The sequence below is a fragment of the Salminus brasiliensis genome, chromosome 19 (assembly GCF_030463535.1).
Source record: "Salminus brasiliensis chromosome 19, fSalBra1.hap2, whole genome shotgun sequence".
Lineage (NCBI taxonomy): Eukaryota > Metazoa > Chordata > Actinopteri > Characiformes > Bryconidae > Salminus > Salminus brasiliensis.
In genome coordinates, this window is record NC_132896.1 from 35,305,843 (window position 1) to 35,327,901 (window position 22,059).

Here is a 22,059-nt window from a genome sequence, read left to right on the forward strand (position 1 = left end):
TAGGACTCCCTGGAGCAGATAAACAAGACCCTATAGGCACCATGCTGCCTAATGCCAGGCGTGGGCTAGAGGGGTATAAAGCTCGACACCTCCAGGCTCTAGCTGTGGGAATATGGGTTGCTATGGCCAGTATGCCTGTGCAAGTGTCTGCAGAAGGGAACGCGGGGGCTAGGCAGGTGCTAGGCTAAAAGGTAACCTGGCTACAATCTGTTCAGCTAGCTAACAGCTCATCGTGCTGAGGACACAGAGAGAGCAGCGATACCATCGATTGGAATAATTACAAAATAAATCTTATAGTAGATTATAGTCATTTACAGTAGATACTGGATTATTCTTTGGAGTTAATGAATCATTCATAGTGGATATTAAACAATTCATAGTGGATCATAATGGTATAACAGGTAATAGCAGGCTTATGTCTACTTTAGCTTTCTGAAAGGACAGAAGGATGTAGCATCAGCAGTACACACACACACACACACACACACACACACACACACACACACAACTTCTCCTGCCAAGAACAGTAAAGACATGGATGGCAGCAGGCTAAATCTCTCAGCTAAGCAGTGGAGAAGAGTCGCTGGCTGGGCTTTAGGCTACAGTACAGAATGGTTGTCAGAGTACGGATACAATACAAACACTGCATACGCCGTCACTGGTTGTACTGGGAGGGGTGTGGTTGTACTGGAAGGTGTTTTGGTTGTACTGGAAGGTGTTTTGGTTGTACTGGGAGAGGTTTGGTTGTACTGGGAGGGGTTTTGGTTGTACTGGGAGGGGTTTGGTTGTACTGGAAGGTGTTTTGGTTGTACTGGGAGGGGTTTGGTTGTACTGGGAGGGGTTTGGTTGTACTGGAAGGTGTTTTGGTTGTACTGGGAGGGGTTTGGTTGTACTGGAAGGTGTTTTGGTTGTACTGGGAGGGTTTTGATTGTACTGGGAGTGGTTTTGGTTGTGCTGGGAGGGGTTTTGGTTGTACTGGAAGGTGTTTTGGTTGTACTGGGAGGGATATGGTTGTACTGGGAGGGGTTTGGTTGTACTGGAAGGTGTTTTGGTTGTACTGGAAGGTGTTTTGGTTGTATTGGGAGTGGTTTTGGTTGTGCTGGGAGGGGTTTTGGTTGTACTGGGAGGGGTTTGGTTGTACTGGGAGGGGTTTTGGTTGTACTGGGAGTGGTTTTGGTTGTGCTGGGAGGGGTTTTGGTTGTACTGGAAGGTGTTTTGGTTGTACTGGGAGTGGTTTTGGTTGTGCTGTAAGGTGTTTTGGTTGTACTGGAAGGTGTTTTGGTTGTACTGGGACGGGTGTGGTTGTACAGGGAGGGGTGTGGTTGTATTGGGAGGTGTTCTGGTTGTGCTGTTAGGGGTTCTGGTTGACCAATAGAAATGCTCCAAAATGACCCAGAATAGAATCTTTTCCATTGCTTTCCACTGAAAGTTAAGAAGGATGTTTTCCATCTCCTGTAGAGCTGCTGTTCTGGAGGTTTCTGCGAGGTGGTGTTGATGTTATTGGGCATGTTTCACCTGCTAGCAGACAATCGTCTCTTCTATGAGACGCTTCTGACAGAGTGAATCTCCAACTCTGTGCATTTCTCCAGAACCCCTCTCTGATTATCTGAGCAGATAGGTGACCATTATAATTCTACAGGACTTAACAGAATAATTTAATTCCAGCACCACATATCATTCAGCCCACACACACACACACACAGCCAGCCACACCCTTGGCTTTGATGATGCTGCTTTTCTGAGCAGCCTGTGATGCTCAGAGGATCTGTGGGAGACGGAACATGAAGGGAGACTTGGCTCATGTTGATGCACGTGTGTGTGTGTGTGTGTGTGTGTGTGTTTGTGTGTTTGTAGGGGCTGTTAGAGGAGTGTTTAGTTTAGTGTTGGGGAAAGTCCAAAGCTAATGAACATTAACATGATGCATGATTCCTCATGATTGTGACTGTATATCACACATACCCACACCAACCCCCACCACACACACACACACACACACACATACGTCCTCCCTTCTTAGCGCTACAGGCACAGATGAGAAAACACACAGCAGATGGCTGAGCAATCTCTACAAGGGCATCAAGCCGTCTACATGCAGTTAGTTGGCATTTGAACATGTTACACAAAGTGTGTGTGTGTGTGTGTGTGTGTGTGTGTGTGTGTGTGTGTGCACGTATCCTGAGAAGCTCACAGTAAGCCCTACCACCATCTCCTGCTCTATTCCTTAGTTCTTGCTGGCTCGTTACCATGGAAACCAACTGATGTGTTGCCTCTCCAAGAGGCAGCGAAACACACACACACACACACACACACACACACATGAACAATCACACACACACATTCACACTGGTGGGCGCAGGCAGAATAGAGCGCCTCTCTCTCACATACTCTCACACACACACACACACACACAAATGCCACACCCTCTCAGTGAACAAAATAGCTGAAATAATGTCACAATAGTGTGTGTGTGTGTGTGTGTGTGTGTGTGGGTGTGTGTGTGTGTGTGTGTGTGTGCTGACATTCATCACCTCCTCCTTTACACTATACACACACTATACACACACTATACACACATTATACATTCTATACACACACTTTACATACTATACTCTAAACACACACTACACATACTATATACACAACGCATTCAGCTACTTCAAGTTGTGTCCATTGCTGACACAGATGTGCAAATGCACACACACAGCTTGGCTAGTCCCCGTAGAGAAGGACTGCCAATAAAATAAAATAAAATGCTCTTGTTACTGAATACAATCAAATCCTCACAGCAATGCTTCTCCTGAATCTAGTAGAAAGTCTTCTTCTCTGGACAGTAGAGACAGTTTCTCCAACAGAAGCAGGATCAGCTATTTTTAATACCCTTGATATCAGAAGAAACATTGAATGAGCAGGTGTCCCAATACTTTTGTCTACATGATTAGTATTTAATGGTTAGTTCATGCCTGTTGTTATCCTATCTGGGCAAGTCAACCGGCTGGTTGACTGGTGTATCTGAAAAAAAAACATGAAAAGCGCTGAGAAGATGTTGCAGGGTTAAGGGCACAGGTCACGCCCCCATAGCACTGCGCTCCATCAGTGCTCCATCAGTGCTCCATCAGCGCTCCATCAGGTGCAGCTCGGCTGTATTAAAAGGGAGGATCAAAGGGGGCTATTTTTCAAAGCAGATTCATAAATGCCAGTTTTCTTTCTTTAGATATCCATGGCAACAAGCAGTCAGTGAGAAAGGCATGTTTTCTGATATAACACAACAGACGACTACTCAGTTTGTGTGTGTGTGTGTGTGTGTGTGTGTGTGTGTGAAGCGGAAATGGAACGCGGTAGACATGAATTTGGGCAACCCGCCTCAGACCTGTCTGTTTAAGTGAGCTCTAAATCCAGGAGAAAACATGCAGGCAGCCCAGACATTACCCTGCACCCCCGCCCCCCACCGAATTAACACCTACAGTGGTCATTCGAGTCCATCTGGGCGTGAATTCAACACTACAGGTGTTAATTGAACACTGCATGCAGACAGCGCACAGTCACTGCTGACAGAACAGAGGGTAAGGACCTAACACCCGTCTGAAGCCGGACACCTCCTCTTCTTTACATCGTCGGACAGGAAAGCAGCTAGCAGATGCCTGTACCGGCCAACATCGCTTAAGAGTGATGAGAGGAGAGAGCGAGGCCAGTTGTGCTCTCTCACACTCCGGCTGTTGATGGCAAAGTGGCATCACAGGATTCGACCCCTGGACCACAGTAGACCGCTCAGCCACTCAGAGTCCTTTTTAAACCCCACTCTTTATATCCATTATCTAAAACTAAAGGGAAAAATAATGTTATAATAACATTAGTAAACAAATAGAAAACTATTAGCAGCAAAACTCACAATCCTGTTATTTTGCATTTTAATTTTATAGCTTGTCATTTCTGCAGGAAGTTGTGATATTATGTTTATTATGAGTAAAGAATATAATTTTACACTTAAAGCCAGTCTGTCCATTTTTTTGTTTTGTTTACGGCACAAAAAACAGCTGAACTTTCAGTGTGTAAATCTGAGTGTGAATATTTCAAATGCATTCTGCTGTTTATTTGCATCATGTTCTATGCATAACAGCCTCAAGTATTAAAATAATTAATAAATAATAATAATAAATAAAAAAACGTAATTATTGATTTATAAAAAGTATAGAAATGGATGGACAATAAGGCAGACACTCTCACAGAAAAAATAATAGAGTTTATTATGAAGGAGATGAACTGAAAATATGCATTATGATCTTTTAATAAAGATCTGCTCTTCATATATAAATATGACGTATTTGATTCCGAAACCCTCTTCAGGACAGCAGCGCCGACGTGTCCACCTGCCAGTGTCTGATCTCTCCAGAGTGGACTGTGGGTTTGACCCCAAACACTACTGCATCTAAAAACACAGAACAAAATCAGAGTCATGATCCTCCTGAACTCGTAGAGTAGAGTAATGACACTGTGCAGAAAAAATTATTTGTACTCTATATGGACAAAAGTATTGGGACACCTGTTCAATTTTAGTGCTTTAGGATGTTGGATGATGATCATCACCCCACCTCACATCATCCCCAACTCATCCCAAAAGTACTGGATGGAGCTCCTCCACCATCATTCCAGAGAACACAGTTCTTCCACTGCTCCACAGCTCCTCAATGCTGGGGGGCTTTATACCCCTCTAGCCCACGCCTGGCATTAGGCAGCATGGAGCCAATAGGGTCATCAATGTTGATCTGCTCCAGAGAGTCCTATTCTATTGACAGTACTTCTTCTCCACAGGGACTAGACAAGCTGTGTTTGTGCATTTGCACATCGGTATCAGCAATGGGTGCAGCTTAATGTAGCTCAATGTATTTATTAGAAGGGGTGTCCACAAACTTTTTGACATTTAAAGTAATGTCTCTCAGCAGTGAGATCATGTTTTCTGTAGAAGCTCCAGATCTCATCAGAACAGATAAAGCAGCTAAATAACACTAGACTCCATGAGGAGAACTTTGGAGATGTTCTAATGATGAACACAGTGATGGAGAACCTCCACCACTTTCTGTAGGAGTGTTATTATTAGCGATTAATCAGCAGCTAAAACCTCTGCACAGAACTGTATACTAAAATGTATAACAGGAACCAGTGTGATGAAATGAGTAAGCACAGTAAAATACTGAATGTGTGTGTGTGTGGGGTTGTGTGCTTAGCATTAGCACTGCAGGCTTACTGCCGGTGTGGCTGGCCTTGGTGTAGGGGTCTGTGTCATTCTGGACGCTGGTGGGGGGCAGTCTAACAGCCTGCTCGCTCAGCGTGGGCTTCACACCGAAACGCAAGAACAGGCAAGATTGTCAGTATCTAAAAACCTCCCTATCGGAACAGCAGACATATCTGGAGTCCTGGACACACAGACATGAACCATCATTAACATTCATAATAAAATTAGTCATTTTTAATCAATTTTAAAGGTAAACTATTCACTTCTAACCACAGAAACACAAATATTGCATGCATTAAAGGTGCTGTACACGATTCTGTAGAATGACATTATAACACTGAATCAATACAGAATTGCAAAACTTAAAATCACAATACTTAAGAGTATCGATATTTTCCTACACCCCGACTTCACACTGTGCAGGACACAGGGTCCCAACCCTGATCCTGGAGGATCTCTGACCTGCCCTGCTTTTAATATATGATGATAACTCAGCAGCCCCCTCCTCAACACATCCACGGTCCCAGTAGAGCAGACAGAGATTATGACCTCTGGCCGACCCACTGGTGTGTGTAGGGTGTGTGTGGGGTGTATTATGGTGTGTCTCACTGGGGTCGCGGTTCCTCTCGTCTCTCCTGCGCTCTACATGCCGGTGGATGATGGCCTGGATCTTCTGCTGGTTGGCTGTGATATTGGGCTCAGCCAGCTCTTCACTGAGCCGGAGGTTGTTTTTGATGGCTTTGGAGGCGGTTGCTCGAGCCACGATTGGCAGCTGCTCCTGGTAGCTCCTATCTGTGAAGTCCAGCGCCCCCTCCTGGACAGTGTTGAGCCTGCAGGGGGATAAGGGAAGGGTGGGTGAGTCAATACTTCCTATTAATGCTCTTGGTTTCAGAGGAAACGTTGGAGGGACAGATGTCTGCATGTCTTTCTACATATTGTGTGTGCTGAGGTGGTTGACTCACCTCTTGTTGGTCAGTAGGGTGTAAATCTCCTGCACTAAAGCCTCTGCTGCTCCAGGTTTGCAGTGGACGGTGCCGTCTAAGGCCTCCTTCACGAGGTTGAGCTGCTGCTTCATTAAACCCTTGCATTAATTACAGAAACACACATTATATAATTACAGCAGCTTCTTATCCTCGCTGAGAAGGCATCAGTTCAATCCAGTCAGGTGACCGTCTGCATAGACGTGTTACTGACCTTCTCTATCTGAGTCCAGTTGCCCTGCTTGGTGGCCAGTGATGTCCCATTGCCGAAGGAGTGGATAGGGAAGTCTTCTGGGTAGAACTTGGAAAAGATCTCAGCCACAAGGTATCCATTGGAGAAGTCTCTAAAACAGAGGAAAGGGATATAGTGATCGGCTAATGTTATAAGATACACAAAATGGACAAAAGTATTGGGACACCTACACATTTCACCTACAGGAGCTTTTCTGACGTCCCATTCTAAACCCATAGGCATTAATATGGAGCCGGTCCCCCTTCGCTCTCAGCTCTAACAGCAGCAGGTCAGGAGCTCTGCTTGGTTATACTGGTCAACCAGTTTGGTCATACTGGTTGATACTGGCTGGCTGGTTAATATTGGTAGCATACTGGTTGGCTAGCTTGGCCAGCTTGGTCATACTGGTTGGCTGGTCGATATTGGTTGGCTGGTCGATACTGGCTGGCTGGTCGATATTGGTGGCATACTGGTTGGCAAGCTTGGCCAGCTTGGACATACAGGTTGACTGGTCAATACTGGTCGATCAGCTTGGACATACTGGTTGACTAGCTTGATCATGTTGGTCATGCAGGTCAACCAGCATAATCATACTGGTCAACCAGCTTGGTCATACTGGTTGGTTGGTCAATATTGGTGGCATACTGGTACAACCAGTATGACCAAGCTGGTTGACCAGTATGATTATGTTGGTCATACAGGTCAACCAGCATGTCCAAGCGGGTCGACCAGTATGACCAAGCTGGCCAAGCTAGCCAACCAGTATGCCACCAATATCAACCAGCCAACCAGTATGACCTAGTTGGTTAACCTGTATGACCAACATAATCATACTGGTCATCCAGCTTGGTCATACTGGTTGACCAGCTTAACCAAATGAAAACATGCCCTATGCTGAACTGGTCACCCAGCTTGGACCAGGCGGTTAAGACCTTAAACGCTGCTGCAGCTACATTCAGAGTTTGAGGTGGACAGAATATTAGAATCAGTAGCTCTGTGTCCTGCTCTGCTGGCACTCACCTGCGCATGTTCTTTGGAGAAACAGACAAATCCAGACTCTGCAGCCACTTTAAGACTTCTCTCGGCAGACCAGTCCTCTTAGGAGGCTGTGAGTAGGCCATAGCTGGATTTCTGAACCAGCTGATAGAGCAGATAGCCAGGTCAGAAGAGGCTGCAGCTTCATTCAGCTTTACTTATCCAGGTAAACTCGACCTGTCTGAGTCGCTGTTGTTGTTGTTTGTGATTCCATGGAAACGAGAAAACGAGCTGTGTGCTGCTGCTGCCGCCTGGTGGTCATTAACGTTATTGCAGCCCAGTATATCAACGAGAATGGCTTGATATTGGTCTAACTTTTAATCAATAATCTGATTTCTCATTGATTATGCATTCTAAAATACAGTATAAAGGGGGTATGGGTTATGTAATCAATAATAGTAAAGTAGGCTAGACTTTACTTGCAAAAAATGCATATATGTATGTATGTATGCCTATTTCTGTTATGTAAAATGAATTACAGCATTAAAGCCGCAGGGAAACCATATACAACATGCTACTGAGGTCAGGGTCTATGATGGACACTTTATTGAATATTGATTAGCAGTAATTACAAATCTAAATCTTCTCAGATCTTTAAAAGAAAAGCATAACATGTGACACAGTGACAGACCAGGCTCATACACACCGACTCGCCAGCTTATTACGTCCACCTACATCGAAATTGCATTCACTGGCCATTTTATCGGAAACTCAGATTATTATAGGTGCACAGGTCTACAGGTATTAGCTCATCTTTTACTGCATAGTCTATCAGCCCCTCCTCGACTCCATTCATCAGTGGAATTGGACAACCATTGACCACCCTGTCCAGAACTGTAATCTGGAGCTGATTACTAATTCCAGTCATTATTTTTTATTGCTTAAGAAGTTTGTCCTTCAAGAGTAAGAACATCAGTGAGGTCCGGTTCTGATGTTGGATGATCAGTTCTGACACTCCAACTCATCCCATCCAAAAGTACTGGATGGAGCTCCACCATCCATCATTCCAGAGAACACAGTTCTTCCACTGCTCCACAGCTCAATGCTGGGGGGCTTTATACCCCTCTAGCCCACGCCTGGCATTAGGCAGCATGGTGCTCAGGGTCTCCAGCACGTTCAGTTCTATTGGTCAGTGCTTCTCTATGGAGATTAATACTAACACTAGTGTTGGTGGGACTGCTGTGCTGAGAAGGGTCCACTGGTGGTCTTATGGCGGTCTATTACCATTGATGAATTGGGGAATGGGGCGGGGCTGATAAATTGGCTGCAGTCTGTAACTGTACATCTACAAAGTGCATCTGTATGGTCGGTGTTTCCAATAAAATGGCCAAAGAATGTAGCAACAACAGAAAATGTTCTATTAAGTACTGAAAATGAGTTTGATATCGTACTGGAAATTGGTTCTCGACAGGCAGGAAAAGTGTTTCAGTTCTCTGTAGTACTGAAAAGAGGTTCTCTATAGTGTTGGAAACGGGTTCTATGTCACACTAATTTTTTTATTTTATAACAATAGTGGAACCCTTTAATAGGTTCTATATAGAACCATCTTCATAAGGTTAACCACCATTTAACCAAACAAAGAATCATTTCAGCATCCAAATGGTTCTTTGAGTTGTCCTGGTTCTATATCGATCCATTGTCTTTACTACAGAACCCATTTTGAGGGGTGTAGTACTGAAAATGGTTCTTTTAGATTGGTACTTCCATTATAACTTATAATGGAACAATAATGGAACCATTTTTGGTACTGTAGAACCATTTGTTCTCTAAATAGACTACCACGGTTCTACACAGATCCATTAGTGTAGTACTAAAGTGTGAGTGTAGTACTAAAACGGTTCTAAAATGTTCTATGTACTCTTGAAAATGGGTTCTCTATATGATTGAAAGGGCTATTTGACTCATAATAATAGTGGAACCCTTTTTGCTGCTATATTAAACCATTTTTAAAGGTTCTATACAGAACCGTCTGCACAAGGTTTTTGACCAATCTAAAGAACCCTTTAAAAAGCAAAGAACCATTTAAGCAACCCAATGGTTCACTGAGTTGTCAGGGTTCATGTAGTACTTAAAAAGGGTTCTTTAAATCATGGCAATAGTGGAACCCTTTTTTGGTTCTGTATAGAACCATTTAGGGGGGTGTAGGAGTGCCTAATAAGCTGGACTCTCAGTGTAGGATAGTAATGCTATCTGTACTGCAGGAATTTATTGAGTGCTTTAGGGAGGGGTAAGTGTGGAATGAGGTGGAGTCTAGTTCGGCCCAGGCACTCTCTGATTCGCTGACGACAAAGCTGGCTCAGAGAACGGGGCGTGGCTAAAAAACAAAACAGGAAACAAAAACAGGTAAAAAGAAAGATGATTTAGTAAACAGCCACAGTTCCAGTAAATAAAACTCTGTAATTAACTTTATATAATATTAGAATAAACTCAAATAAACATAAAGTCAGTGGTCAGTGAGAGTGTCTACCTGTAATTAACTCTATATAACATTAGAATAAACTCAAATGAACATAAAGTCAGGGGTCAGTGAGAGTCTCTACCTGTAATTAACTCTATATAACATTAGAATAAACCCAAATAAACATAAAGTCAGTGGTCAGTGAGAGTGTCTACCTGTAATTAACTCTATATAACATTAGAATAAACCCAAATAAACATAAAGTCAGTGGTCAGTGAGAGTGTCTACCTGTAATTAACTTTATATAACATTAGAATAAACCCAAATAAACATAAAGTCAGCGGTCAGTGAGAGTGTCTACCTGTAATTAACTCTATATAACATTAGAATAAACCCAAATAAACATAAAGTCAGCGGTCAGTGAGAGTGTCTACCTGTAATTAACTCTATATAACATTAGAATAAACCCAAATAAACATAAAGTCAGTGGTCAGTGAGAGTGTCTACCTGTAATTAACTCTATATAACATTAGAATAAACCCAAATAAACATAAAGTCAGTGGTCAGTGAGAGTGTCTACCTGTAATTAACTCTATATAACATTAGAATAAACCCACATAAACATAAAGTCAGTGGTCAGTGAGAGTGTCTACCTGTAATTAACTCTACATAACATTAGAATAAACCCAAATAAACATAAAGTCAGTGGTCAGTGGGAGTGTCTACCTGTAATTAACTCTATATAACATTAGAATAAACCCAAATAAACATAAAGTCAGTGGTCAGTGAGAGTGTCTACCTGTAATTAACTCTATATAACATTAGAATAAACCCAAATAAACATAAAGTCAGTGGTCAGTGGGAGTGTCTACCTGTAATTAACTCTATATAACATTAGAATAAACCCAAATAAACATGAAGTCAGCGGTCAGTGAGAGTGTGTACCTGTAATTAACTCTTTATAACTATTTAATGTATACACTGTATAAAAAATATATAACACTGCCTTTCAGTAGGAGGAGTGCCTCACCCTCGTAGAGGAGTAAGAATCCCTCAGTGTGGCCTCCAGGAGGCGCCACTTCCACCGGCCTCTTTAAGCTCAGGTTTCGAGCGTTAACGTCGGCACCGAACTCCAGCAGCAGCTTCACGATGCTCACGTTGTCCCGCTGAGCTGCTGCATGCAGAGGAGTCTCCATCAGCCAGCCTCTCTGAACATTCGCTCCTGAGGACAGCACACAGCCCCAACCACACCAAGCAGACTCTTCATTTACTCTTCATCATATCCACATGTAGCTACGCTCATTGGCCATTATAGGAAACACTGTATGCGTACAATAAAAAAAATCAGCTGCCACAAACTAAGGGTTTTTTTGAGGGACGTGAAATGTGAGTAAGAAGAACCTTTACAAGAACGTCTTTCAACCTTTCAAAGGTTCTTCACATATACACAAATGTATACCTTTAATTTAAACCAATAAAATGTTTGCCTGTGGAACCAATGGTGACCAATGGAACCAAAGATGGTTCTTCAGTCTCAAATAACCTTTAGTAGCTCCTGTATGAGTGTAGGTGCTCTTTACACTGGGTAAATCTTGTTGTTTATCATTTTGTTGACGTCAGTCTGCCCAATAGGAGAAGAGCTGAGCAGTGTTCCTATACAGGTCTTAGGAGCCCTAATCAAATCAGATTCAGATTTAGATCAATACCCTGCAGCCTATACACAGTCATTACACCCAAAATATTCAGACCTCTAAAAGAACATATTCAATACATGCCAGAAATAATATACACTAAAATTAATCTGTGATTTCCTTCATTCATAAATGTCACAATTCATGCATTTATCCACAATATTATTAAAATGTACATTAAAAATACATGTTTTGTTGATTTCACATGATCCTCCATGTTAATCCTCACATTTTAATACATAATTATGTATAATGTAAAAACAAAATATATTATGGAATATTATGGAATATTTCAAATATTTTAAAATCTGAAAATTTCATACTTTTTCATAAAAAGTTTTTTCATACTCATACATATTAGTACTTAAACAGCTGAAATAGCTGTGCAGTAGTTAAATATGTAAACTATATAAACGCACTATACATTTTCTCTCTTTATATTGTATATTATATTCCTTTTAGAATATATACGTATATATATATATCTTTCTTTTTTTATTTTATGGAACACTAAACCATATATAAAATAATATAAATAATAAATAGTGTGTTTTTCTTCACTTTTCTTATCTTAACACTTGTCATCTGAACAGAGGAGCCAAAACCTCTGAGTGCACGTATCACCACTATCATCACTTTGGGCTTAAGTCATCCCGTTTACACAGAAATCCAGAGGACCCAGCCAGACGCTGGCCGCAGGACCCAGTTTCTGCAGTGGACTAAAGCAAAGTGAGTCACCTCCGTCCAGCAGCTTCCGGGCACAGACGAACTCTCTGCACCGACAGGACGTGAAGAGCGGAGTGCCCATATTCCGGGTTTCATAATCCACATCTGCACCCCACGAGATCAGCACCTCCACACACTGACTGTGGCCTGGAGAGAGAAGTCACACTCGTCAAGCTCAGAGCAGTGCATGCTGGGTTCACCTGCACTGTGCATTTTTCCTCCTCTTATAACATCTGTATAGAATTATCAACCAAAACCCGCCAGGTGTCTTATTTACATATTATTATTTACATATATGTAAATGAGCTCTGTTCTGCCCTGCACTGTAAAAAGCACTAAGAAGGAAGTCCAGCCTGAAACACTGTTGAAAAACTGCTGTAGGCGGAATAGGTGGATGTACAGTATATGGACAAAAGTATTGGGACACCTGCTCATTCATTGTTTTTTCTGAAGTCAAGGGTATTTAAAGAGCTGGTCCTGCTTCTGTCGGAGTAACTGTCTCTACCGTCCAGAGAAGAAGACTCTCTACTAGATTCTGAAGGAGCATTGCTGTGAGGATTTGATTGATTGCATTGCATTAAGCTACAAGAGTGTTAGTAAGGTCAGGATGTTGGAGGAAGACTCCCCAACTCATCCCAAAAGTACTGGATGGAGCTCCACCATCATTCCCTATAGCCTTTATTGGAGCACTTTTGGTAAATACTGACCACTGCATACTGCAGGAACAGCCCACAAGACCTGCTTGCTGATGTTCTGGAGATGTTCTGACCCAGTCATTATCTAGAACATCACAGTCTGGTTCTGGTGTCTCAGATGCTTATGCTTGTCCATTTCTCCTGCTTCATCACCTTCATCACCTTCATCGTCTTCAAGAACTGACTGTTTACTCACTGACTGATATGCAGATCCCTGACAGATGGAGACACTGTAGATGAAGGTAGTCAGTGGTTTTCACCTCACCTGTCAGTGGTGCTAAAGTTGATGGCTGATAGTTTAGTGTATATACCACCAATTAGCATGGTGCTAACTGCACTCCCTAAACATCACACACAGGCGCCTGTACCTCTGCTGGCTGCTTCATGGATGGGGGACGGCTGGCATGGTGCTAGAACCTGAGGTCTGGCTCCGCATTCCAACAACAGCTCCAAACACGGCACGCTGCCGGCCGAACAGGCGTTAAACACAGGGGTCACCCCATCGATGGTCAACACATTTACCTGAACACACACAGACAGTATAGCAGCATTCAGACTGAGTCAGAATCAAGAACACTGATTACTCCTGAAAGCACAGACCAACTTAAAGCAGCAGTACGCGAGAATTGGCATTTCTTGCTCCTGGGCTCCCCCTACAGTTGACTGAGGCAGTAGAGTAATACTAGAGTATTTGACACTAATATGACTCTATGGGTTCTGCAGCGTTACACAGCAGTTCTGGAGAGCGCCGTCCTGCTCGCTTCACCAGAGCTCCATAGTGCAGTTAGCAGAGCTCCGAGCCCGGAGTAGCACCGATAGAGACGCTGTTCTCCCTGATACAGTCAGTGGAGCTTCACCATGATCCTGAAGCTGCTGATTTAAGTAGAACTGATACAGTCAGTGGAGCTTCACCATGATCCTGAAGCTGCTGATTTAAGTAGAACTGATACAGTCAGTGGAGCTTCACCATGATCCTGAAGCTGCTGATTTAAGTAGAACTGATACAGTCAGTGGAGCTTCACCATGATCCTGAAGCTGCTGATTTAAGTAGAACTGATACAGTCAGTGGAGCTTCACCATGATCCTGAAGCTGCTGATTTAAGTAGAACTGATACAGTCAGTGGAGCTTCACCATGATCCTGAAGCTGCTGATTTAAGTAGAACTGATACAGTCAGTGGAGCTTCACCATGATCCTGAAGCTGCAGATTTAAGTAGAAATGCTGCATAAAGCTCCCTTAAGGCTTCATCATACATCAGTTTAAGATATGGGAAATGTGTTCCAGATATATAATATGTATATATGTACATATATTAATTTGAAGATGGACAAATATGGACAGTAATTACACTTTTTACATTCCTCCTATGTAGTAAATCAGCCAACACACATGCTGCTTTCTTAGTTGTACGCTAGAGCTACGAGGCTACTGTAGCTAACAAGTCATGGAAGCTTATGTACACCAGTTAGCCTCAGACAGGGGTGCTGCCCAGGTTTTTTTGGCCTCATGAAAAGATATTACACTGAATGCCATAACAATTCTCTTCACCGATCAATGAAATATGAAATTAAGGGGGAAAATTGTGCAAATGACAAAGTGCTCTGATTTGTAATCAGTGTATATTGTATAATACTCAGCAGCGAACTGCGGCGTTTATATCAGCTTAGGCTTCTAATCAAGGGTTACCAATCAGGCCCTGCAGTGACTAACGTTGGCTCCAGCATCGATGAGCATTCTGGCACAGGCCACATGATTCCCTATGCAGGCTTCGTGCAGAGGGCTCACGTGGTCTATCGTCAATGCGTTCACACTGTGGCCCTGAGAGAGAGAGAGAGAGAGAGAGAGAGAGAGAGAGAGAGAGAGAGAGAGAGAGAGAGAGAGAGAGAGAGACAGGGAGAGTGAGTATAGACCAAAATGCAAAGGTGGTATTTATGCATAATTCAAAAATTAAGATTATTGAATACATCATGCTTTACATGATTTTGAAAAGTCAGTCCTGAGCTCTAAATTTCTATTAAAGATGCCTGGAAAAAACCCAGATAACCCATTTAAATGAACATAAGAGCTTTAGTTATGATCAATTGAACCAGATTACATTGCTAGATTGCTCTGTATGACTCATGGTCTTGCAAGGCCCACCCATCCTCCCCCAATCTCCAACAATAATGTGTATTAATGGATTAAAATGAATTTATTATTAATACTACTAATAATAATAACACGAGAACGCTCTAATTAAGCCACTAAGCAACACAGCACATGTCTTCATATTTACAGTCAGTGCATTTAAATAGCAACAACAACACACTACATACAGCAGATTATATTATATATATATATATATATATATATATATATATATATATATATATATATATATAATTTTTTTAATACTTTTTTTTATACTTTTTACACATTTAAGCACTTTGTCACAAGTGATGAGTTTCCCTGAGGCCTCTGATGAGCTCTCCAAGCTTTATGACTGCAGCGCTCTTTGCTTCCACATGGTGGCACCGGTGATCTTTTAGACCAACACTGCACTGACACTGTTTCCCTTTTAAATCTCCTGCAGTGGTTAAATGATGATAAAGTCGCTCTAATCTTCTTTAACGTGTTCTTCAGTACGAAGATCTTGCAGATCTGAAAGCACTTATTGAGGGGTCACTCACCTGGGCAATAAGGGTCTTCAGGGCCAGAAGTCGTCCCTGGCTTGCAGCATCATGCAGGGGGGAGCGGTCAGCCCACGACCCTACAAACAACAGCATGAAAACAAGCTTAATTTAAGGTTCATTTGCATCTCTTTCACCTTCAACTGTTTCCTGCATTGTTCTTTTTACCTGAGCTCCACCTTTAACGTTTGTGTGGGATCAGGAAACAAAACATGATTTTTTTCTTTTTTTTTTTTTCTTACCATTTTTTCTGGCACTGCACCTTTAAGACTAATATATGTAAATGAGCTCGCTTTTGATGGTCTGCCCTGAACTGTGACTCAACTTTTCGCCATCTAATACACACCTGAGTCAATATCCAGAATAACTGCGGATGCGTTCCAAACGTCATCATCATCATCGTGCTCTTCCTCCATCTTTCTCTTTCATTAACAGAACTGTGCGCTGTTGGCAGAGCACACAGAGCTAGTGGCACTAATGTCTGACCCTGCTACAATATACACAGCCCCTCAGCAACGGTGACCCCCCTGCCGGACAGGCGGCATACCTGTATTACACAAGAGGCCGCTGACTAATCGGAACACACTCACTCCTGGCTGGGTCAGCCTCAGCGTGCTAACCTAGAGTGCTCGGGATGTCCCGATCGGGGTTTGCAGCCGGCTGGGATATAGAGACCGTTAATGGTGCCTTGAGGACACCAGGTGGCGCTCTGAACACTGTGGTTCAAACAAAGACCACGATGGACTGGATTGGGATTAAAATAGCCAATACCTGATCCATTAAAATGTGCCTGAAAAACCTCATGAACAGTTTGTAATGTTTGACTCAATAATGCACAAAACTGTTTTTCCGGCTTGTTCTGGTTACTGCGTCTGCACTGATCTCCATGTCGAGGGCGAGGTTCCTCCAATTGCAGCGTAACCAGCAAGCTAATTGGCTTATTTTGATTAAAAGACGGGACTTCATTCGGAAACAGACGCCACGTTGAGCGTTATAAGAACTCCCTTTCATTTTTCAACCAGTGGCTGCTCTCCTCGTTTATAGCATCTCTGATGTAGACCAACAAAGGGCCGTCCACATACGAGAAGGCGGGGCTTAAACAGGCGTGTTTAAAGCTGTATAGATCCACACACAGACTGAATGGCTATTGCAGAAGCAAACGCTATACACTTTATACAATTTAGAAATCCCGTCTGGACGCAGTTTTCACGTCCCAAAAGAAAAGACCAATGTCAAGACAAATGTCCAAAGAAAAGAGGACACCTGGTCAACTACTAGACCAGCTACTGAATCAAAGCTGGCAGCTGGGAATTAAGTTATATTGGTAGTCACATTAGAGATGAAGTACTTTGCAACCTTAAATATTAGGCATTTTAAAGTAGTTTGCTGTGATGGATTAGCAACAGCTTCATTTGCTGTTTTTTATTTGGGTCTGAAAAAGCAAATGCATCAGGCTGCAATGATTTCTGTGAAAGTCCAGCTGCCACTCGACCCCTCGCCCCTCTTAGGGCTCATATAGTTAACTTCCAGAACTTTTCTATTTGTTTGCATTTATCCATAACAGATTAATTTCATAAGATCACATGAAGAGTTTCTCCCTGAAAACACAAAGCTGATCAGATTGGACAGACCACTCAACCGTCTCAAACTATACAGTGATTAGATTCTGACCATCGCCTCCCCAATTTAATCATTTCCGGCCCCCTCGCATGACTACACTCCACTGTAGTGATGGGGGGAGAAGGAGGACCACCCTACCCATCCTGGAAGAGAGAGGACAGTTATCCTGTCTGGAACTCCCAGTCACTGACGGATGGCTGTGGCATCACTGGGGATCAAACCTGTAAGCCAGCACTTAGACAGCTGCGCCACCTGAGAGCAATACTACATTCAAGAGCAGCTTCATCTGCGGTGAATCTAACAGCACACACTCCCTCAGCCCTCAGTGTCTGAAACCCAGTTCTGCACTCGAGCCTCGATCATGCACCATAGCGGCGTCTATTAAGCGTCTGTGTCTAATTATTTCCTGCAGGAGATGAAATCGTCTTACTGCTTTACACAAACACATCACACACCAACCTTGACTGGTTAACCAACTCAGCAAGACTTCCACTTTGAAACAGACTGTGTTTTCTTCATTTCAGGCTCTCGGGGCGAGAGAGAGATAAAACGCGAGTGTCTGACTCTGTCTGCTGCTTTTATCTGCGCTGCTCTACTTAAGCTGACGAATAAAAGCCAGGCTTCGTCTGTCCTGCGAGTATACTCCCCCCTCTGTCCCTGAAGCTCACTGAACTCGGTCTTGTTTATTTGAGAACCTGACTCTCACTGCTGTAACTAAAAAGGCCGTCCAACCCCCTACTTCCCAACCCCCCCCACACACACACACACACACACACAGCCTGCCTTCCTCAGGGTCTGCACTAGAGGTGTAAATCTATGACCTCAGACCGATGATTCGATTCTTTAGGAAAGTAATCAGTGCATTAATGTCACCATGATGAGGTTCGATTCGATTATGTTTGTCGGGTCTGAAAACTGATTGATCACAAATTGATTACAAATCTTTACAGAATGATTCTAAAACTGAACCACGGCCTGATTATGACTCTTTACAACACAATTCAGTGTATCACGATGTTCTAAAGTTTAACCACAATGTAATTATGATTCTTTATCAAACGATTCAATTCAGAAGTCTGAAACTTTAATATGATTCAGTTATGATTCTTTGCAAAATTATTCAACAGATTGGACTGCGGTTTAATCACAGACTTTAGAATCTGTTTAATCATTTTGTTAAAACTCATAAGTGAATCATATTTATTAAAATACTTACATGAAATGACTCATTTAGTAAATTACTTATTAAATGAATCACTGCGTTATAAAGTCCTACACTGAATCACGATTTAACTACAATTCTTTGGGGAAATGATTCAATGCCCCACGGAGCCATAATTAACATATGATTCAATTATTATTCTTTATAACATAATTCCATACATTCTGAAATCTGAAAGTGAAATTTGATTCAATTATGATTCTTTACAAAATGATTCAACAGCTTCTGAAGTCTGAAATCTGATCTACAGTTCAAGTGCAATGATTTACTAATTGAATCACTGCATTATAAACTCTTACATTTAATCACCAGCCAGCCTATGAGAACAGAGCTCATTTACATACATCAGTCTTAAAGGTACAGTAACAGAAACAGCATTTTTGATTGTGAGAGACAGGGGATGTAGGGGATGTTAGAAACGGACACAAAAATGAATCATTACTGGTTGTGATTCATAAACATGTTTCATTATTTCACTTTATGATACGATTCAGTTTAGTTCAGTCAAGTCTGTCTGCTGGTTTGTTGTGTGTGTGTAAGTTTGTGTAAGTGTGTGTGTGTGTGTTTTAAGGGAGGAATCAGATGACATGACCTGATTTCTATTAATACTCCGCTCTGTGCATCAGCCAGCATTTAGGCTTGCGCAGCTCTGCCACCCTGCCTGCAAGGCCGGACTGAGGTCATGTGACCCTGGCACGGGTCGGTGTATAACAGGACACAAATACCCAGCCCAGGGGAGAACGCTGGAGCCATAAATACACTCAAACAGTATCAACACTTAAACACACTTACTTCCGTATGTAAACGTCTGTATATCTTTTATTTACAGCAGCACAGCATTAGAGCAGCAGTTCAGTAAAACATCACAGTATCCTGACTGATCTCTGACCCCGGACATGTTTGGTGTCTGATGTGAGCTTCTTTAGTTTACAACAGGAGACGCTAGACTAACAGTGTTGTCTAGCATCACTGGCTAATACTGGCTGGACTTAAGGGTGTCCCCAACCAGAACCACTTTCGCCTCAGCACAGCGTGTGGTATCACTCCGCCCACTGCGCTCCAGTCTGAGCGCGGAGCAGCACTACAGAGCGGGACGTGATGAGGATGAGCATAGAGCTCCAGCTTTAGATTCAATGTTTGAGTAATGTCTATTTATGATGTTTATAGATGTGAATCTTTGTTTAAAATGTGTTTATGATGTGTTAAATTGAGATTATTATCATTATTATTATTATTATTATTATTATTATTGTATGTGTGTATGAAGGTGAGTGAAAAATGAGGGTCCCTCACTGTAGTAAATACAGAATATAAAGACATGAATCTACACTATACATACACTACTGCACTGTCTACAATTTACATGCAAATACACTAAATTGACAAAAGTATTGGGACACCTGCTCATTCATTGTTTTTTCTAGGGTATTAAAAAAAGTTTGTTGGAGTAACTGTCTCTACTGTCCAGAGAAGAAGACTTTCTACTAGATTTAGGAGGAGCATTGCTGTGAGAATTTGATTGTACTCGTTAATGAGTGTTAATGAGCGTTAATGAGGTCTGGATGTTAGATGATGATCACCATTCCACCTCATCACCATCCCCAACCCATCCCAAAAGTACTGGAAGGAGCTCCACCACCATCATTCCAGAGAACACAGCTCTTCCACTGCTCCACAGCTCCTCAATGCTGGGGGGCTTTATACCCCTCTAGCCCACTCCTGGCATTAGACAGCATGATGCCAATAGAATTATGTTTGTCTGCTCCAGAGAGTCCTATTCTATTGGCAGTACTTCTCTACAGGGACTAGACAAGCTGTGAGCTGAGCAATGGGTGCAATTTAAAGTAGTTGAATGCATTCATTAGAAGAGGTGTCCACAAACATTTGAGCCACACACTCCTTGTTTTAATAAACCATGCCTCCCCCGGACCCCTCTGTGGTGTGAGAGGTCTTTCTTACCGTGCCCTTGGCCGTAAAACTCGGCTGATATCCGGGCCGCCTCTCTGCGGTTTCCTTTGATGATGTAGAAGTGTGTGAGCAGGTTGAGGGTGATCCTGATGAAGAGCTTGCAGCAGAACAGGGCGAGGATAGTGAAGTAAACATTGGACAGCTGAGCCGCAAACGGCCTGTACTCCTCTGAGCCTTCCGACATGGCTGAGTCTGAGGAACTCTGGGAATATTTTGGTACACTGTGTGTGTGTGAGAGAGAGTGTGTGTGTGTGTGTGAGAGAGAGAGAGAGAGAGAAAGAGAGTGACTGGTGGGCTCTGCTGTAGGCTAGACTGTGGCTGACCAACAGCGCCCCCAGTTTGCACAGCAGGTGAACAAGTGTCAGGTCTTGAAGGTGATGAAGGAGATAAATCAGGAAAAATGGACAAGCGGAAAAATCTGAGACACTTTGACAAGAACCAAACTGTGAGGTTCTAGATAATGACTGGGTCAGAACATCTTCAGAACATCAGCAAGCAGGTCTTATGGGTTGTTCCTGCAGTATGCAGTGGTCAGTACCTCCCAGAAGTGCTCCAAGGAAGGACAGCCAGTGAACTATAGACAGGGTCATGGGCACCCAAGGCTCATGAAGGTCCCACCTCACAATTTACAGAACTTACAGATCTGCTGCTGAAGGTCTGAAGGTGTCAAGATACCACAGGACACCTTCAGAGGTCTTGTGGAGTCCATGCCTCAACGGACAGCACAGAAGAGACCTACACAATATAGTCCGGTGGTCTTACTATAATGACTGATGGGTGTGTAATGTGGCTTGTATTATGGCACATTAAATATTACATGTGAGGTAAATAAATAGATATTATCTGAGAAACTATCCTGAGAAACTTCACATTTCAGTCTGTTTCTTGCGATAAATTTCTTACATAATCAAATTAATTCAATAATATGTAAAAACAAAAAACACACAAGTCTTTTTTCCCTTTTATGTGTTTACATATTTACCAAGGCTTTGAATTATTTATGTGCAGATTCCCACATATCAAAGTTCTCTTACGGTCTGAAGTTGTAAGTGAAGAAACTTAATGCTGTTTTCTCTGCAATAAAAACCTTGAGACTGAGTATTTATTTATTTATTAGCTGATGTGTTTCATTATTAATTCAGAAGTGGCCGCTGCCTTTCTTTTTTTTTACAGCTTTGGTGGACTCACCAGTGAACTCCACCAATTTCATGTTTTTCAGAATTACAAACATTCCTACTACACCCCCCCCCCTCTCACACAGCAATGTCCTCCTGCAGCAGAATAATAAATAAATAAACAAACAAATAAACAAATAAGCCCACAGTGAGGAGTAAACAGGTGGAAACAGGTGGTGAGAGACCCCAGCATGGCAACAGGTGATGATATTGAATAAAGTGCAGTTTAGAGGTTTAAACTTTATAAGTGCATTATATCACTACTGTTTACTGTTTAATCACACAGGAGACAGAGCTGAGTTTCACACCAGTCTATAATTCACTAAAACAGAGTGATAATCATTTATTTAATTAATTATTTAATAAAATGTACCTCAGCAGGGGGCAGTATTGTATTAGTGTGATACCACCATGCCAAGGA

General features: G+C 42.4%; 2 protein-coding genes across 3 annotated transcripts; both read right to left on the minus strand.

The window, feature by feature from the left end:
- Window positions 1–4,300: 4,300 nt before the first annotated feature.
- spata4 (spermatogenesis associated 4) lies at window positions 4,301–7,640 on the minus strand. Of its 2 annotated transcripts, XM_072663704.1 has the most exons (6): window positions 7,460–7,640; window positions 6,422–6,551; window positions 6,190–6,308; window positions 5,836–6,057; window positions 5,240–5,343; window positions 4,301–4,423 (listed from the first exon to the last, which is right to left on the minus strand). In XM_072663704.1, exons 1-6 carry the CDS (start codon window positions 7,558–7,560, stop codon window positions 4,338–4,340), a joined length of 762 nt encoding a protein of 253 aa, XP_072519805.1. In that variant the 5' UTR covers window positions 7,561–7,640; the 3' UTR covers window positions 4,301–4,337. The 2 variants fall into 2 exon arrangements, with proteins under 2 accessions (XP_072519805.1, XP_072519804.1); XM_072663703.1 differs by lacking the exon at window positions 4,301–4,423 and having other exon boundaries at window positions 4,705–6,057.
- Window positions 7,641–8,016: 376 nt separating this feature from the next.
- On the minus strand, window positions 8,017–20,647 carry asb5a (ankyrin repeat and SOCS box containing 5a). The gene is made up of 7 exons (XM_072663558.1): window positions 20,455–20,647; window positions 15,654–15,733; window positions 14,695–14,802; window positions 13,353–13,506; window positions 12,302–12,436; window positions 10,903–11,094; window positions 8,017–9,788 (listed from the first exon to the last, which is right to left on the minus strand). Exons 1-7 carry the CDS (start codon window positions 20,645–20,647, stop codon window positions 9,661–9,663), a joined length of 990 nt encoding a protein of 329 aa, XP_072519659.1. The 3' UTR covers window positions 8,017–9,660.
- Window positions 20,648–22,059: the final 1,412 nt, after the last annotated feature.

What these genes read in the sequence shown, in the direction of transcription:
- asb5a (XM_072663558.1), bottom strand. Translation starts at nt 20,647, where the DNA reads ATGTCGGAAGGCTCAGAGGAGTACAGGCCGTTTGCGGCTCAGCTGTCC. An exon ending in TGAAGACCCTTATTGCCCAG is followed by an intron (nt 14,803 to 15,653) that starts GTGAGTGACCCC and finishes TCTCTCTCTCAG; the next exon opens with GGCCACAGTGTGAACGCATT. An exon ending in CCATGAAGCAGCCAGCAGAG is followed by an intron (nt 12,437 to 13,352) that starts GTACAGGCGCCT and finishes TTCTCTCTCCAG; the next exon opens with GCCACAGTCAGTGTGTGGAG.
- spata4 (XM_072663703.1), bottom strand. Translation starts at nt 7,560, where the DNA reads ATGGCCTACTCACAGCCTCCTAAGAGGACTGGTCTGCCGAGAGAAGTC. An exon ending in TCTCCAAAGAACATGCGCAG is followed by an intron (nt 6,552 to 7,459) that starts GTGAGTGCCAGC and finishes CCTCTGTTTTAG; the next exon opens with AGACTTCTCCAATGGATACC. An exon ending in ACTGGACTCAGATAGAGAAG is followed by an intron (nt 6,309 to 6,421) that starts GTCAGTAACACG and finishes AATTAATGCAAG; the next exon opens with GGTTTAATGAAGCAGCAGCT.